The sequence below is a fragment of the Arvicanthis niloticus genome, chromosome 26, assembly GCF_011762505.2.
Source record: "Arvicanthis niloticus isolate mArvNil1 chromosome 26, mArvNil1.pat.X, whole genome shotgun sequence".
Taxonomy (NCBI): Eukaryota; Metazoa; Chordata; class Mammalia; order Rodentia; family Muridae; genus Arvicanthis; species Arvicanthis niloticus.
In genome coordinates, this window is record NC_133434.1 from 32,820,780 (window position 1) to 32,837,077 (window position 16,298).

General features: G+C 48.9%; 1 protein-coding gene and 1 long non-coding RNA gene across 10 annotated transcripts in view; one reads left to right on the forward strand and one right to left on the reverse strand.

Annotated features, from left to right (window-relative positions):
- The window catches only part of LOC143439333 (uncharacterized), an 8,693-nt gene extending 5,295 nt beyond the window's left edge, over nucleotides 1-3,398 (reverse strand). The window contains exon 1 of the long non-coding RNA XR_013107620.1: nucleotides 3,286-3,398. This is a non-coding gene — a long non-coding RNA (uncharacterized LOC143439333). The remainder of the gene's footprint in view (nucleotides 1-3,285) is intronic.
- Ccdc33 (coiled-coil domain containing 33) overlaps nucleotides 1-16,298 on the forward strand; it is a 110,861-nt gene that overhangs the window by 56,861 nt on the left and 37,702 nt on the right. For all 9 annotated transcript variants that reach the window (XM_076925545.1, XM_076925546.1, XM_076925549.1 and 6 more), the window contains 4 exons: nucleotides 428-557; nucleotides 1,167-1,300; nucleotides 2,852-2,923; nucleotides 14,563-14,718. In XM_076925545.1, the coding sequence (XP_076781660.1) occupies nucleotides 428-557; nucleotides 1,167-1,300; nucleotides 2,852-2,923; nucleotides 14,563-14,718 (492 nt within the window). The remainder of the gene's footprint in view (nucleotides 1-427; nucleotides 558-1,166; nucleotides 1,301-2,851; nucleotides 2,924-14,562; nucleotides 14,719-16,298) is intronic.

Sequence of the window (16,298 nt, forward strand, 5' to 3'; positions counted from 1 at the left end):
GAAGGTAGATTGTTTTGAGTCTTATACAACCCAGGCTAGCCTTGAACTCTCGACATAGCTGAGGTTGTCCTCCAACTTTTAATATGGCCCAAAGTTATCCCGGAACTCCCAATCCTCCTGGCTCTACCTCTCAAGTGTTGGGATTATAGGTCAATGCCATCAGCACAGAGTAGCTTGAAGTTACTAAGTCATGAGTAATGAGAGTGTCTTGAGACTCTGAGTGTGCTTAGTAGGAAAAGGCAGAAAGATAATTACACATATAAAATATGCACGGAAAAATTAGAACATGGTATTAAGTGGTTGTCTTACTTATTGATTTATTTTTGACTCTTGGTAACGGAGACAAACACTTGTGGCGAGTAAGGGACACATGTACAAACAAATCTGAAAGGAGGTATGACCCACATCTGCTCTCACACTCTTCCAGCTGTCCAAGCCTGGGGGGCCCCCAGAGCAGCCCTTGTGGAACCAGTCCTTCCTCTTCCAAGGCCGAGATGGAGCTACCAGTTTCTCAGAGGACACAGCCCTGGTGCTGGAGTATTACCCCTCTGCCTCAAGTAAGTACCCAGTATCCCATCAGGGCAGAATTCATCAGGAGTCCTGTGAAGAGATGTTTGGGCTACCTGCCTCTGTCTCCTGCAAGAACTGCCTAAGGGCCTCCAGGAGCCAGGAAGCCCCCAGTGCAGGGAGTCCCTAGGGTAGCTGCAGACAGAGCACCATTTAGAACTCATGGGCCAATCCCTACCTGGATAACATAAGTGCCCATCAGTGGGGAGAGAATATACTGAGAAAATGGCAGAGGAAACAGCTGATCCCAAGTCCCAACCCCATAGTCTAAACTGAGGTACACACTCACCCCAGAGGACAGAGGCAAGGCAATCCAGAAAATTACCAATGGATATAGAATCTGCTTAGAGTTCATGCTGACCTGATAACTCTCTGAAGAACCAAAGAGGCAGTGTGTGTGTGTGTGTGTGTGTGTGTGTGTGTGTGTGTGTGTGTGTGAGAAACAGGAGGCACAGAAGTTAAAGCTATTGGGAACCCAAAGAGCTACATATCTATAACCAAGGACGGAGCCTGGGGACCACCTAAAAACCCATCTAAGAAGCTGGGGCGGTAAAAGAGGCAGTCATTGTCAGGACCTCATTTGGCCCTTCCTCACACAGTGAAATGCAGTGAACCATGGACCCTTAACCAGCCCCTGGGTGTCTCGGTGTTACCACTGAAGTCTCGTCTATACCGCAAGATGTTGACAGGAAAAGGCTTGAAAGGGCTGCAAGTGGAACGGCTCCCCATCATTGTAAGTCTCTACTGTTAGCTGGTCCCCCATGTGGCCCCATCCCATTCTTCTTCACGGCCACACCTATAGGAGGGAATGTGGCTTTGTGGGGGGAGGGGTTGTCTACATAGGGTTCTCTGTGTAGCCCTGGCTATCCTAGAACTCGCTCTATAGACCAGGCTGACCTTAAACTCAAAATGAGCCAAATGCTAGGCTCAAAGACGTGCGCCACCACCATCTGGGTAGATTAGCTTCTTCACAGTGTCTATCAGGGTATCCACCAAGGACACTTGCAAGTGTGAAGAATACCAAAGGTTAGTCTTAGTTGTGGAGGTGGGGTAACAAGCCAGCCTGAGCCCCTGGAAAAGTAAACCTGGAGTCCTAGAGAAGAAGAGCAAAAGCTCAGGCTTCCCCAGACCTGGGTTCAAGGCTTTCCCTAACCACCTTCCTATATATAGGACCTGGGACAGACGACAACCTCCCAAGACCTCACTACTCCTCTCTATCCACACATCCGGGATACAGAAGCAGAGGGTTATACTCGGGGTCTAGAGACAGACTGACTGGCCTTACCACTTGCCTGCTTTCAAGTGATTATATTCCTTGCTGTGGGAAAAATACTTATTATTGTACCTCAGTTTTCTTATCTATAAAACAAAACACACACACACATACACACACACACATACACACACACATGCACACGCACACGCACACGCACACACACACACACACACACAGAAGAGTGCTTGCTCACACGATTGCTATAGGATTTGGTCAGGAAATACATAAAGCACTTAGAATAAATTCTCAATAATGTCAGGCTTCGTGGCACAGGCCTGTAAATTCTGGAATGAAATTTTAAAATGGAAACTTTGAGGCTTGTCTAGGCTACTGAATGAATTTGAGGCCAGCCTGGGGACCTTAAAAAAGTAAATAATAAATGAATGGTCAAGCAAAAATAAAATAAAATAAAATAACATAACATAACATAACATAAAACCAAGGCTTGAAGTGTAGCATTAGTGGAAGAGCCCTGGCCTAGTGGGCAAGCTTGCAAGAGGCCAAAGGTTCAATCCCCATTGGAAAAGAATGTGGAAAATTGTCTCATTATTTTATCATCTTTTACATTTATTTTCATTTATTTTTCTTTATCTTTTTGAGACAGGTTCTCAGGTATCCAAGGCTGGCCTCAGATTTGCTATGTAGCCAGTAATAACTCTGAGCTCCCAGTCCTCCTGCCTCCACTTACCAGGCTCTGGAATTACAGGCATATGTCACCAGCATCATTGTCTATTTCTGAGCCACCATTTCCCTAAATACTTGTGACATAACAGTAAGCAGGAACTTCTGCTCTGCCAGAAGATGAGTGTGGAGGTGCCAGTCAGGTGTGAATGGAGAGAGAGAGCAGTGTGGAAGCAGGGCAGGGACAGGCAGAAGGCCAGCTCTGGCATCCCACCCACACTCCTTAGCATCCTCTCTTGTCCTGGAGATGCCAGAAAAAGCGGTGTCGCCAAGACCTGCCTGCAGCTGGCCTGGCCATGTGGACTTACTGCTGCTCCTCCTCCCCAGGACACCAACCTAAAAACCATCAATGGAGACGCCCCCTCAGTGAATCTCGCCTTCCAGCTGCTTTCCTCTGAGGTAAGGGTGGTGGCCTGGGAAGGCCAGACATGTCTCAGTTCCCATAACCCCCTAAATGGGTGACAATGTCCTTCACAGGTGCTGACCCTCAGGGCCTGGGGCCAAGGAGAAGGAAGAGTCATTTGGTTCAGTTGAAAGCTCTGAAGGGATTTGAGGCTCTGAGGGAGTCAGGCAGAATGCCAAGATTAGGAAGAGGAAAGAGCAAAGGGTCCAGGTCTCTCTCTACCCCAACCTAACCTAACCCACACCTGCTTAACTAGGGGTCAAAGTTCCATGAGGGTGCCAGGGGAGATCAGTCCCTTCCTGTTGGATCATGTACTTAGCAAGACCCCTTTCCCAGCCTACACCTCTATATTGCTTACCATGGCTGCAATCAAGATGTCAGTAAACAGGCTCCATTCTTTTCTATAATATGAAGACCAATATAATCCCAAGTTCCTCTGGGGGTGCAGGCAGGAGCCAGTCCCTTGCAGTGCAAGACGGGTGGCCCACATTTCTTGCTGGCTGCTAGCCAAGGTGCTCTCAGTTCCCGGAGACCGCCCACATGCCTTCTTACCATGGTCCCTGTACTGTGATGCCAGCAGGCACAGCTAGTCCCCAGCACACTTTGAAATTCTGACTTTCTCTTCTGTCAGAAGACAGAGAAGACTCTGTGCTTTTAAAAGAACTGGATCATCACGTCTCAAGGTCTGCTATGTCGTAGAACCCAGCAGAACCATGAAAGTGATGGCTTTCTGTTTGGCAGTTCTAAAGACTTAGATGTGGGGACTTGAGGACCCATTTTAGGACCCTGCTTGCTACAGCTTAGTCCAAGTAGAAACGTTGTCAGGGCTAGCCATGCCTGGTGAGTGGCCATTGCTCCCCTAGCCAGCTCCACTTAGGCCAACTCCAGCTTTGACACTGGTCACGGCTCTGGTGTACCTGTCAGCTTCCTATTGAAACTTCTCCACCTCCCTCTCTGGTACTGGGGTGTGGGCATTTTGACCCTGAGCCCAGGAAATGTTCAAGAGCTGATTACGGGCTAATCTATTTGTTTTAGCTTCTCAGGCCAAACAGCTGTGGCTTTAGGTCCTTCCCCATGAAAAACATGAGAATTCCACACTGTTGGGCCTGAGGAGAATATCTGAGATGACAATGTGAAAGGCCTACTCTCTCCAAGCCCCTCCTCACTGCGGTGTTCACTTCCATCCTCTCAGATCCCTCAGTCCCTGCTCATGGGACCCACACATACACACATATACACACCACTAAATCAAAAGCAAGAACAAGAAAACCCTGAGAGAGGGGTCACAGAAAGCAAAAGACCCAGGGCCACAGAGACAGTTCAAACCTGATGACCTGAGGTGGATCCCCAGAACTGATAGAAAGGTGGAAGGAGGGAACTGATTCCTCAAAACTGTGCTCTGACCTTTATGTACAACACACACACACACACACACACACACACACACACACCATAGATGCTTAATAACTAAAATTTTCAATTTAAAATGTTTTTTAAATCCTAAGAAAGGAGAAGCTGGGAAATGTGACATCTCTCCCAGAGTATGCTAGCCTTCTTGGGGCCTTCTCAGGGTCTAGGGTCTGTCAATGGCCACTTCCTGTCTCTTGCATCTCCCTCTGCTTTCTGCCTCTCCCCAGGACACATGCACCCTGCAACCACAAGAAGGAGAGAAAGCTATGCGTCCCTGGCCAGGACTCTGGTAGGGCCAGACAGGCAACAGGCAGGTGGGTAGGACATGTCCCCTGTTGCCCAAAGGCTGGGCACAAAGGTCTCCAGTGATGAATTATTCACTGGAACTGTGCTAAGTGCAGAATTAATCCCTTTCCTTCCAGCTGGCGGCCTCACTAAATTATCCCTCCAAGTCATGCGGGAAAACACTGCCGAATTCATTTAGCTGCTGAGTGTTTTGATCTGGGCCTTGTGATTTTGCTCCCCCTTTCTGTAGCACCCTTCCCCTGGAGGTGGGGTGGAAAAAAAAAAACCCTTTTAGTAATGGATTTCTAAGAAGAAAGGAAGAGAAAAGAGACCAAGATAAGGTGTGTGCCCGGAAAAAAAAAATAACTAGCAGAAATACAGAACAGCAGCTAAGAATTGGTACACAGAGGTTCTACACATGTCACGCAGCCACACATGAGTGTTTACACAGGGACAGTCGTATGTGCACAGATATGCATGTGCACACATCTCTTCCGTTTTGCATGCACTTAATGTACACGTACATCCAAACATGTAAAATGACAGACGTTTTCACACCTGTGTTGGCACACGCATGCTCTCTCTGTAGCTCAGCTGTTCCTTGGTGACTCCATCTGAGAAGTGACCAACAAGTGACTCACTTTGATTCGACAATGTTGAAGAACAATTTAGGGACGTGATTGCTAACGCTGCTGCAAACAGACCAATAATCGTCGGGTCCTTGCAACGGTGACAGCCACCTCTTTATCCTGTCCGGTTATACAAATCTAAGGAGCATCTCTTATATGCCAGACACTGGCCAGGTCAAACACCTCACCACACGACCTTGTGGATTGCAGTGTGGGCATGTCAAGCCCGTATACTTCAAGGTGCATTGATTCAATTAATTTTGGCCATGGCCCTTACCTAGTGTAGACACAGGCTCTTTTGCTATCTTTCCACTAAGGGTTAAAAGAAGAGTGTTGAGAATTGATGAAAGAGTCAGGTGGTACTTCAGGTAAATCTAAAAGGGTCCTCTCCCTGTATCGCCATCACCTTAAAAGCATCATTATCCTCACACACCCTCAAACATACATCAGTTGTGCCGGGTTTAAGGGATAGTACATTAAACAAAGCCAAGGGGGAAAAAAGTTCTTCCCTTCATAGAGAAAGGGGAAGGGGAATAAAATGAACGTGAAGGTTTATGAGCAGATACCAGTTCTGATGCTCACACAACCTCGTGATCCTTGAGATGATAACATCCAGACTCCCTAGAAAGGCCGTGTGGCATCCCTGAGTCTCTGACTGAAGTCGGACCTTAGCTGCTATGAGAGGTCTGGATCCCTCTACCGTGAGGTTCCCCTTTAGCTTTGTAATCTATGTTCTGCTCCTCCATGCCCAGCCTATGAGCCACCAGTGGCAGAGTTACTAATTTCTCCCAGGACAGCCTACAAGCTCCAGGAGTCACCACCAGGAACAAAGTACCAGAGTCATGTGCACACTCCAGCTGCCCTAGAAGAGCTTGAGGTAATAGGTGTCTTGGGACACCTGGCCTACACAAATGACAAGTCCATCTTTGGGCAACTCCTCACACGTGGCCAGGAGGGGCATAGAGAGGAAGGAAGTTCTTCCAGCCTGAGGGTAGAAGGTTCTGCACCGGCTATTCCAGTTCCTTAGATACCTGGCTGTACCCATCGTTTCTGTACCACCCAGTCTCAGAGCTCAGGGACAAGAGTGTGGTGGGATACCCAAAAGGAGACAGGAGAGGTCTCTCTCAACAAATCCTGGACAGGAGTATCCTCAGCCACACCCACCCTGTCCTCTTCCCTTGCTTTGTCAGGACAGAGAGCTCACTCCCCTTAACTGCAGCCCCTCCCCATGACACAGCAGCTGACTCTCAGAGACAAACACTCCCCTCACATTGAGATCCCCTGCCTCCCAGGTCTCCCCTTGCCCCATGCTCTCTGTGTCTGCAGCACACCCTGGCAAGCCTGCTTGGATGGTGTCATGAGCCAGCAGTCATGTTGACAGATTGATCAGCTAACACAGCCTGCTCGCTCAGTGATTGGCAAGCATTATCTCTGATTTGGGATACTGTGCTTCAGAGGGGGTTGTTAGTGGTGGAGGTGTGGGGGTGTGGCCACCCTGCTGTATTACTTCCCTGAAGGCATTTGATGCCTCTGGTGATCTAACTCTGGAGCTGGGTGTGCAGGAGAGAGGCTGAGCAAATACAGGCAGATACATAAACCAGAACACACACACCCCCATTCTCTCCTCCATGGAACCAGTTAAAGGAGACTTTAGAAAACCTGTAGTCACTAACAATCCGTGATGAGCCCAGGGCCACTCCACAGACACACAGGAACCAACCTTTGGTGTCCTGCTTCTCCCTTCTGACCTCAGTGTTTTCTTTTTGAAGAGAGGGATGTGTTGTTCTCCCCAAGGGGCTTTGCTTCTCCAAGCAAGGCAGCGTGCCATCTTTTAATAATCCCACCACATCTAGAGTGCTCTCCAGCTTGCAGGCAGCCTCTTTGAAGTACGGCCCAAGATGAGCATCTCTCCCTCAGCTGACCCTGCTGTGCACATACTAGGTGTTCACTGGGTTTGCTCTCGCCTCTGTCATGAAATGTGCCCTGTAAGTGAAGCAGGCAGGAACACACAAGCACCTGGGTCACAGCGCCATTTCCCTCTAAGGGTTGGGATTCAAGATTTAGTGGCTGACTGGTGTTGGAGGACATCAGGCAGGCAGAGGTCAGGCTTCGCAGGTGTGCAGCCACCCCTCCTCGGCCTGCAACATTAAAGAACACAGGGGAGTCTTGGGTCCCTAGTTGCCTAGAATCTGGTACAAGGAGGTGCTTTTGAAGTCCTGCTCTCGGAGACAGGTGGAAGACACAGTCCAGTTGGTCTTCAAGTCCCCCTTCCTCTCCCTGGAAGCACAGTAGAACAACCCTTGAGGCCACAAAAAGGACCACCTTGGTGCCTTCATGCCAAGTGAAGTCAGGCAGGTGGCTGAAGCAGGAAGGCAAAGGACAATACAATCAGACAGGCTTTGAAGGAATCCCTTGAAAGCCTTGTGTGCTTGCTTTGGATTTGTCCTTAGAGAAATCTTGAACCAAAACCACCTCCATTTCTCCACCAAACATGTCTGCCTAGACAGCTAAGAATTCAGGGCCACACAGTTGACACCTGTCAGTCCTTTGGAAAGTTCTATTCCCACCCTCAAGAGTCCAGCTCTGAAAATCATAGGAAGATGGGCCCAAAAAAGGAGACCCTTCCCCTGCCAGCATTTCAAGCTGCCTTCCCTAAAGTTCCCCATGCTCTCGGCTCTCAACTCTTTCAGGCCAGACGGCAAGAGACAGAAAGGTCTGTACCACCCCTCCTCCTCACTGTACCCTTCCCTCAGCAGCTCAGGTGCAGGCTGGAAGGTCTTTCAATCCAAGGAACAGGTGTGGGTGGTAAAAGAAAGCCTGCATTTTCCCCAGGACCACTCTGGCCCTTGGGTCACAGGTGCAAGGTGTGGAGCAGAACCCATCACCCTGTCTTCCAGGGTTCCGCCTACTTTCTACCACTCCTGGGTTGCCTTCACTGGTGCTACATGCTCCAGGGACAATATGAACGCCACAGATTCTTGTCTCCTATGTCACTCTTCTCATGCAGCCTACCTTAGAAAGCAGGTACACACACACACAGAGAGAGAGAGAGAGAAAGAGAGAGAGAGAGAGAGAGAGAGAGAGAGAGAGAGAGAGAGAGAGACCTATAAACTCTTTAGCTTGCTTCATGACAGGAGTTTCCTCACCTCCAGGAAGCCCTATCTATCCTTGTAAACCTCTTCCTTCCTCTCTGTGTGTTTTCTCCCAGTGCCCTCTCTTCTCCATCCTGAGCCCATCTCCAGGGACCTCAGCTCCCATGTTCGTGGCAGACCTCCTGGCATCTACTGCTCTCCTTTTTGTAAACAGTGCCTCCCTGTATATAGCCCAGGCTGGCCTCAAACTTAGGATCCAACTGCCTCAGCGTTCTGTGTGCTTCCAAGTGTGCATCTCCACAGCCCTTCATCCACTCTCCCTTGCCTGCGCCAGCCCTCCCCTTTGGTGGACTTTTCACAGACTTCACTTGTGATTCCCACCCTCCTGTTTATCTTTTCTCTCTCTCTCTCTCTCTCTCTCTCTCTCTCTCTCTTTTTGTTGTTTTTTGTTGTTGTTGTTGTTGTTGTTGTTGTTGTTGTTGTTGTTTGTTTTTTTCCGAGACAGGGTTTCTCTGTGTAGCCCTGGCTGTCCTGGAACTCACTCTGTAGACCAGGCTGGCCTCGAACTCAGAAATCCGCCTGCCTCTGCCTCCCAAGTGCTGGGATTAAAGGCGTGCGCCACCACCGCCCGGCTGTTTATCTTCTCTTGACCTGTCTTCTCTTAAAATGTCTTCGACTCAGTGAAACGCCATTGGCACTGCTGGGTAGCACAAGACCATCGCTCCTTTTCTAAATACATGTTCCCCTTTCATGCAGCTAAAGTCTGCTTGTTTGAATTCTTCCAAGGCAGTGAGAGCCACTGAGGTCTGGAGTCCAGTCTGTGGCACCTGAGGAGGCAAGCCCACCCTCACATGGCTTTTCTGCTCTTTCAAACTTAGACATGCTAAAAAAAAAAAAAATATGTGTGTGGTGTCTCATCTTCATCTCAGCCCATTTGCTAAGCTTACGGTCACTCCAGGTGTTGATTTTATAACACACTGAGAGTTCTACCTGTCTGCCACCTCAGGATCCAAGTCACCCAGGACTACAGCCAAGATGCACAGTCTGTGATACGCGCAGTGTTCATCTTCAGTCCTGGGTTTGGATCCAGGATCTTCTCTGAGCTTTCGTTTCCTCATCTGTAGTGAGAGTTGTAATCTTATAAACTTAGGATGGTAGTAGGTGCTGATGAGGGAGCTGGGGCCTATGCTGGGACCCAGAGCAGAGTCCTGCAAACACCCCGGAAGGGAGCTCTCAGCATGTTCGCCAGAGCTGCTGACAAGCATACTGAGTTCAGGGATGGGGGCAGGGCCTTGGGGTAGGGGAACACCAGAACCCCAGTAATCTATCACTCAGCACCTGCCCCTCATGACAGCTGCTCCACCAGCTCTCCGCTCATGCAGACATCAAAAGGCCTTGTCAAGGGCTGAAGATAAACATCACCAGCATTTATGTTCACAGCAATTTCCTCCGTGTGTGTGTGTGTGTGTGTGTGTATGTGTGTGTGTTCCATAGCATGTGTGTGTAGAGGTTGGAAAACCTTGCAGGAGTCATCTTTTCCCTTTCTCTCCATCCATTATGTGGGTCCTAAGGATCAAGCTTGAGTTGTCAGACTTGGCGGCAAGCACCCTTACCTACTGAGCTGGTCTGCTCTCAGCCCTCACAGAAAATTTCCTCAGAACGAGAAGGGTGATTATCTGTCTCTCCAAAGGTCAGATTTGCTAAATTTCCCCATATATCCCTGACTAGAGCTGGGGCAATGGAAAAATAAATACATAAAGATGTGTGTCTGGGTCTTAGACCAAGATCAAGGCTGCGTCCAGGCCCAGGTAATTCAGGAGGCCTGATGTGGGCTCATCTCTAATTTATCACCAGCCTTGGGACCATTGTTGCCTTGAGAATGGGAGCCTGCAATGCCCTTCAAGAAATAATGTCCTAAGTCAGATGCCAGGAAGCCTAAGGAACCCAAAGGTTTGGGGGCTCCTCTGTGCTGCTCTCCTTACAAGTTGAATGAATGCATAATTTGTTGTTTGAAGACGTGAGAAGAAAGAAAAAATAGAAAGAATAGAAGCTTCTAGAAAAAAAAAAAGAAAAGAAAGCTTCTTAGAAAGTGAGAGCTGGCCTAGGGATTCTCCCAAATCAAGATCAGACCACTCTGGTCTAGTCCTCCTGTCAAGCCAGCTGGATTCCTAGCCCGGCCAAGATCATGCATATAAGACTTCCTTAGCTACTCATTTGGGCCTTGACTGTTTCTAGCGATAAAGCACTCCAACAATTCACCCGGGCTACTAAGCACCCACCATGAGATGCTACTTTGAGAATACAAAGGCAGGGAGGGGTAGTGTCAGCCAGAGGCGGAGTTTGAATTATGCTTCAGATAGTGGCTCAGAAATTGGGAAAGTGGGGGTGTAACCAGGGCCAGCATGAACAATGACATAAGGTGTAAATGCCTGGAGCCTGAGGGGTGTATAGATACTGTAGTGAGCAGTGACCCTGGACTTGTATATGGGACCCAGACTCTGGAAGAGCCACTCAGAGGCTCAAACCTGCCACAGCTGCAGCGGCTCTCAGGAGGCCACAAATGAGGCTAGCCGCATGCACGGGAGGCAAGCCCTCTTGAAGAGGCCTGCTGTCTGAGCCTGGCCTACAGCTGAAGAGATAAGAACCTACAACTGCAGCCACAGGAAATGACAAAGCAGTGGCTGATCAGGGAGCCACTGCACAGGGCTCATTATGGTGCTTGCCAGCGGGCGAGCCACCCTTATCAGGGAGAAAATTGTATCAGGCCTCCTGAATTACTAGCGATTGGAAGCAGATTTCTTGGGACGCACTTTGTTAGATACCTAATGAGCGGGATACAGGAGAGCCGAGCCCTAAGCCTGGCCGGGCGGGGGACAAATGTCTTTGTTAAACAGAATTTGTCAGTTTCCGCTCCAGGCTCCCTGGGGAGGGTTCAGGGCCAGCTAATTGAATTAAGAGCCTGTGTTCCCCACCAAGAAAGCTCAAGGCGGGGCGAGAGGTGGGCTGGCCGGAAGGCGGGCGCTTTCAGCACCACGGACAGCAGCCGCAGCCGGGTTGCTTTGTAATTGCCAATGCAAGCAGGAGCTGTTGCATTTTGCATGTCCAGGGATCTAGGGGATGGAGTAGGGAGGAGGGCAACAGAGGTGCCGAGAGTAGGGAGGGAGACAGGTGACCTAAGACGTTGCCAGCTTGGAATGCCATTGGCCCAGCCTGTCTCAATAGACCCCACTCTGCTGCTAAGAGCGCCTGCTGGACATCTTCTCCCACCGTGTTTGTTTCTCACGTGGTGTGCAGCAGCTGGCTTTGGGTTGGGTGCTGAGTCTGAGCTGGTGCATGGCCGTGCATCTCTTTGAGCTTTCAAAGTCAGACCCCAATTACAGCCCTAATGAAGCAGGATCTGGTGCCACCACGGAGCTACAGACTGAGGGGCCACTTGTCAGGCCCACGCTGCCCCAGCAGACCTGCCAAATAGAAAAGCAAATAAACAATCTTGGGGGGAGCAGACAGAAAAGAACAGAGTGAGCAGAGCCAGACAAGGCCTCAATAGGCAGTTCATCAACATGGTTTTGCTCTCTCCTGCTCTCCAGCAGCCCTGCCGCCTCCTCTGTCTGCCTTCTCTCCTCCTCAGTATACTCCCTGCCTAGCAGAGACTGGTGGGATGAATTCACTGTTCTGGCCTGAGAGTCCCATCTTTAATTTATCTTTTTTATGAAATTAAAAGAATTTATACATAGTATCAGAATCTGTCTAAAAATATCTGCTGAGTGTGTAACTCTGACCCAAAAACATGCATTCCACATCACTGACTTGGCCTAGCTGCTCTGAGACCAACCATCCAGGATGGACAGCAGGGAGACAGGCTGTGGGGGAGGGGAGTCCCTCAGCAATTGTCCTTGCTCTCTGTAATGACTAGGGCACCTCTGGAGACCTCTTTTGATTTCATTACTCCTACTTCCTCCTCTAACTGGATTAGATGGCAGTCTATGAAATCCAGGGCATTGAGATTGGCTTTCTGCCTGGAAATGAGGAGAAATGTCATTACAGGTCCTGAATCAGCGTCTTACCCAAGCTCGGCCCACCTGGTCACTAGGGAGTTGGTCTTTGCCCTGGGTAGTTATTCCTTATTTTTCTACCCCCCCCCCCCAGCACACACCTATCATTTCATACAATAAGCATTCCATAGCTACCCCCTCCAGTCTTATGTTCAGCATTTTTAAGATTCATATAGTCTTGTGTACTACATGCATGCCTAGTGAACTAGAATTACAGTTGTCTGTGGGTCTCCATGTAGGCATGGGGAATCAGGACTAGAACCCAGATCCTTTGGAAGAGCAGCCAGTGGTCCTAACCTCTGGATCAATTTCCCATCCCCAAGTGTTCAGAGTCTCTGAGTAGGAGACAGTTGTGGTACTTCTCCTTATCCAAACACTCACTCAGAAAACCCCAAACTCTGTGACCTGGGTGCTACACCGGGCATTTCCAGGGCATGGAAGACTATGTCATTTGGGACATCTAACTGAATCCTGCCCCTCTTCAAACAGGAACAGTGAGGCAAAAGCAGAGCTAGTGTTTACAGATTTTAAAATACACACCACACAACCAATGGCATGCTGAAGTCAGCCTCAGGTCACTAATGCATCCCTCTTCCAGTCCAAGAGCATTTTGTGGCCTAGAATGTCCCAGGTGATTCCTCTAGTGTGCGGGTGACATAAGGTCTGACATAAGCATGTAAGAGCCCTGTTACATTTCTGAACCCCTAATTGTATAACACTTAAAGAAATCATAGTTAACACCTCAGTGTTTGAACCCAGAGTCTGTTTATCTAGTCCAGGTGTGTCGGTTTTCAGGTAGTGAGATACACCCACACCCTTCTCACTCCAGTGGTTTAGAGGCAGGCACTGGGGCACCTGGAGCCCTAAGCATGTCTCTCCTGTTTGGCATTGTGCCCATGGCTCTGTTTGCGTCTAGTAAACATCACCTAGTGAATAAGTATGTCTGCAATGAGACCGAGCCAGGATTCCAACAGCAGGATAAGACCAGGTCACCGTTGAGGCCTCTGCAACCCTGTGTGGCACATCAATGAGCAGATGGTAGAACTAACAAAGGCTTTCAAACAAGTTTTCCTTAATTAAAAGAATCGTTACATTTTTATTTATCTTGTGTATGTCTGTACACATGTCCACATGGGCCATGGTGCTTATATAAAGGTCAAAGGACTCCTTGCAGGAGATGGCTTTCTCCTTCCATCACGTGGATCCCAAGGATCAAACTCATGTCTTCAGGCTTGGCAGCAAGCACCTTCACCTGTGGAGCCATTCCACCAGCCCCAAACAAATTTTAAAGTGATTACCCACACACACACAAAGACCACTGATACATGTCCCTAAGTCTAAGGAGCATGAAGTTTTGTTAGAAAAAAAAAACAAAAATAGAAAACGAGTCTAGGACCACAGAAAAAATGTGGCAAAAATATAGGTAGTAAAATATAGGGTCAGGAGAACCCCAAAAACCCTTGATCAAGAGAGAGCAAATGCCTAGGGCTTTCCAAGAGAAAAAGAAGAGGCAGAGAGAAGGTCATGAAGAAGGTTCACCAAAGTGCACAGAGAGACGCTGTAGGGGGTGATCAAAGTGAGAGATAATAGAGGAGAGAGAGAAAAGGGGGGGTCAAAAGAACAGGGTGTTTTAGAAGTCATCTCCAATGATGGTGTACTGTTTGAACATCTGCAAACATTTATTGAGCACCTACAGGGAACGAGACACTAGGGATAATAATAATGTCCTTGTTTACAAGGAAGTTCAATCATGTGAATAGTGGGAGAAGGCAGAGAGAGTCAGTAAGTAAACCCACATAATAAGTACTGTGAATGCTGTAAAACGGTATGCTGTGAGTGGTGGGCTTACATTAGAATTGGGGGTAGCTTTTGTGTCAAAGGGTAGGGCTCCTAAAAGACCACCCATGGACCCAAATGATGATACAGTGACAGTTGTGTGAGGATCTCTGGGTAGAGAAAGAAGCAGATGCAAAGGACCTGGAGCAGGGGATCACTGGGTTTGCTGGAAGAACTGCAGGGCACTGCAGCTGGGACCCAGTGAGCAAGAAGCATGTGGCAGGGAGTGAACGGAGACAGGCATGCAGGGCCTCCTGAGCCACGCCAGGAAGCTTGAAGTGTAGCAGGCACCATGGCAGGGCAGGTTCAAAGTCTCTCTCTATTTTTTTAGAGGCCAGAAAACCTCTTGACACCGAACAACAGCAAGGCTCTGCCCACCCTCAACCCCAAGATCCTCGATGAGAATCTGGGTGCCATCCGTGAGTCCTGGTCCACGGGCTCCTTAGACTTCTCTCAGGAAGCAGAGGAGCTTCAGCCCCGTGACGTGGTGAGTGCTTCTCCCTAGGACACAGAGGACTTGGGCTGTGATGGGGTAACGGGAAAAAAGGCTCAAAAGCCACCGCTGGGACTGAACTCAGGTGGCAAGTGGCTGTCTCTTTGGCACAATCTACATGTGAGTTACCTCCAACGTAGTAGAAGGAAGGTATGACTCCCTTTCACATTTCTTCGCCTCTTGGGTAGACTCTCATGGGATTTATGAGAAATTTCTATAATGCCTGCCCAGTCATAACAAGTTCAGAGTATGTCCCTTACTTAGGCCATGCGAAAACCCCAAGAGACTCTGTAACTTGTAAAAGGATCCGTTGAGTTGCACATAAAAAACAAACAAACAACCCACTATTTTCAGGCACAGGGTCTGAGTCTTTGATGTTGGGACCTGGCCTCAGAATGGGTCACTTCTGAGTCTCAGCCTCTTGGTACAGAAGAGCATACTCCCCAAACGACAGCTCAGCTGAGGTCCCTAGTGGAGGCATCACCACCCTAGTCAATGACCATGAGTGATTCTATCTATGGCTTTCTACAGCCCTCCACAGGAGAACCCATGAGCAAATCCTGCTCCGAAGATCCCAAGGAAAGGCCCTAGGTAAAGCCACCGATCCAATCCTCAGGTCTCCTCCTGTGAGGACTTGCCCTTCTCCACTGACAGTCTCCTCATCCACCCTTGACACTTGGCACCTTTCTGAAACAGTACATCAGATGATAGGAAAGGCTACTGTCTGCTGAGTGTATCCAAGATGTCCCTACATGGAGCACCCTCCCCAAGAGCAGAGCCTTCCTGTCCAAGGAACAGTTCTCAGTGACAATTCTGGTGCACACACACACACACACACACACACACACACATACACACACCACTTTTACCCAGTGGAGAAGCTGAGTTCAGGAGCCACCTCCAGCCTAGCTATCAGTCGCACTGAAAATAAAGGTACAGATCTCAGCCTGAGAGATTCGGAATGGCATGAGTAAGCCAGTTCTTGTCAACTGCAGAGCCTGGCCCCAAAGCAGTATAGGGAAAAAAAAGTTTGTTTTTAAAAGCCAGTGCAGAAAGAAAGAAAAAAGAAAGAGAGAGAGAGAGAGAGAGAGAGAGAGAGAGAGAGAGAGAGAGAGAAAGAAAGAAAAGAAAGGAGAAAAAGAAGGAAGGAAGGAAAGAGAAGGGTGGATGGGAAGGAAGGAGAGAGTGAAGATAGTCCTCCCTGGTTACCACCAGAGAGTACAGTGAGCCCTTACCCTACCAACCGAGCCTCAGTCCCACCCAACCCCAGAAGGCAGAGCTCACCCCTGAGTCACACTGCCTCTGAGAGCAGAGATTCAGACAGTGCTAACTGTCTGAACAAGCCTCCTATGCCCACCACCAACATCCTGGACATAGCATGAGCAATGAGTAACCCCCATAGGTGGGAATGGTCGAGATCGCTGGTAAGGCCAGAGCAGAGGGTAGCGAGTCATATGCAATAATAAACGTTCATAACTGAACACTGCACATCCGTCTGTGGTGGGAGACATAAAAGGGGTGGAATGGATGGGCTGGAGGCTCATTGGACCTATAAAATTGATTAAGGATGATAG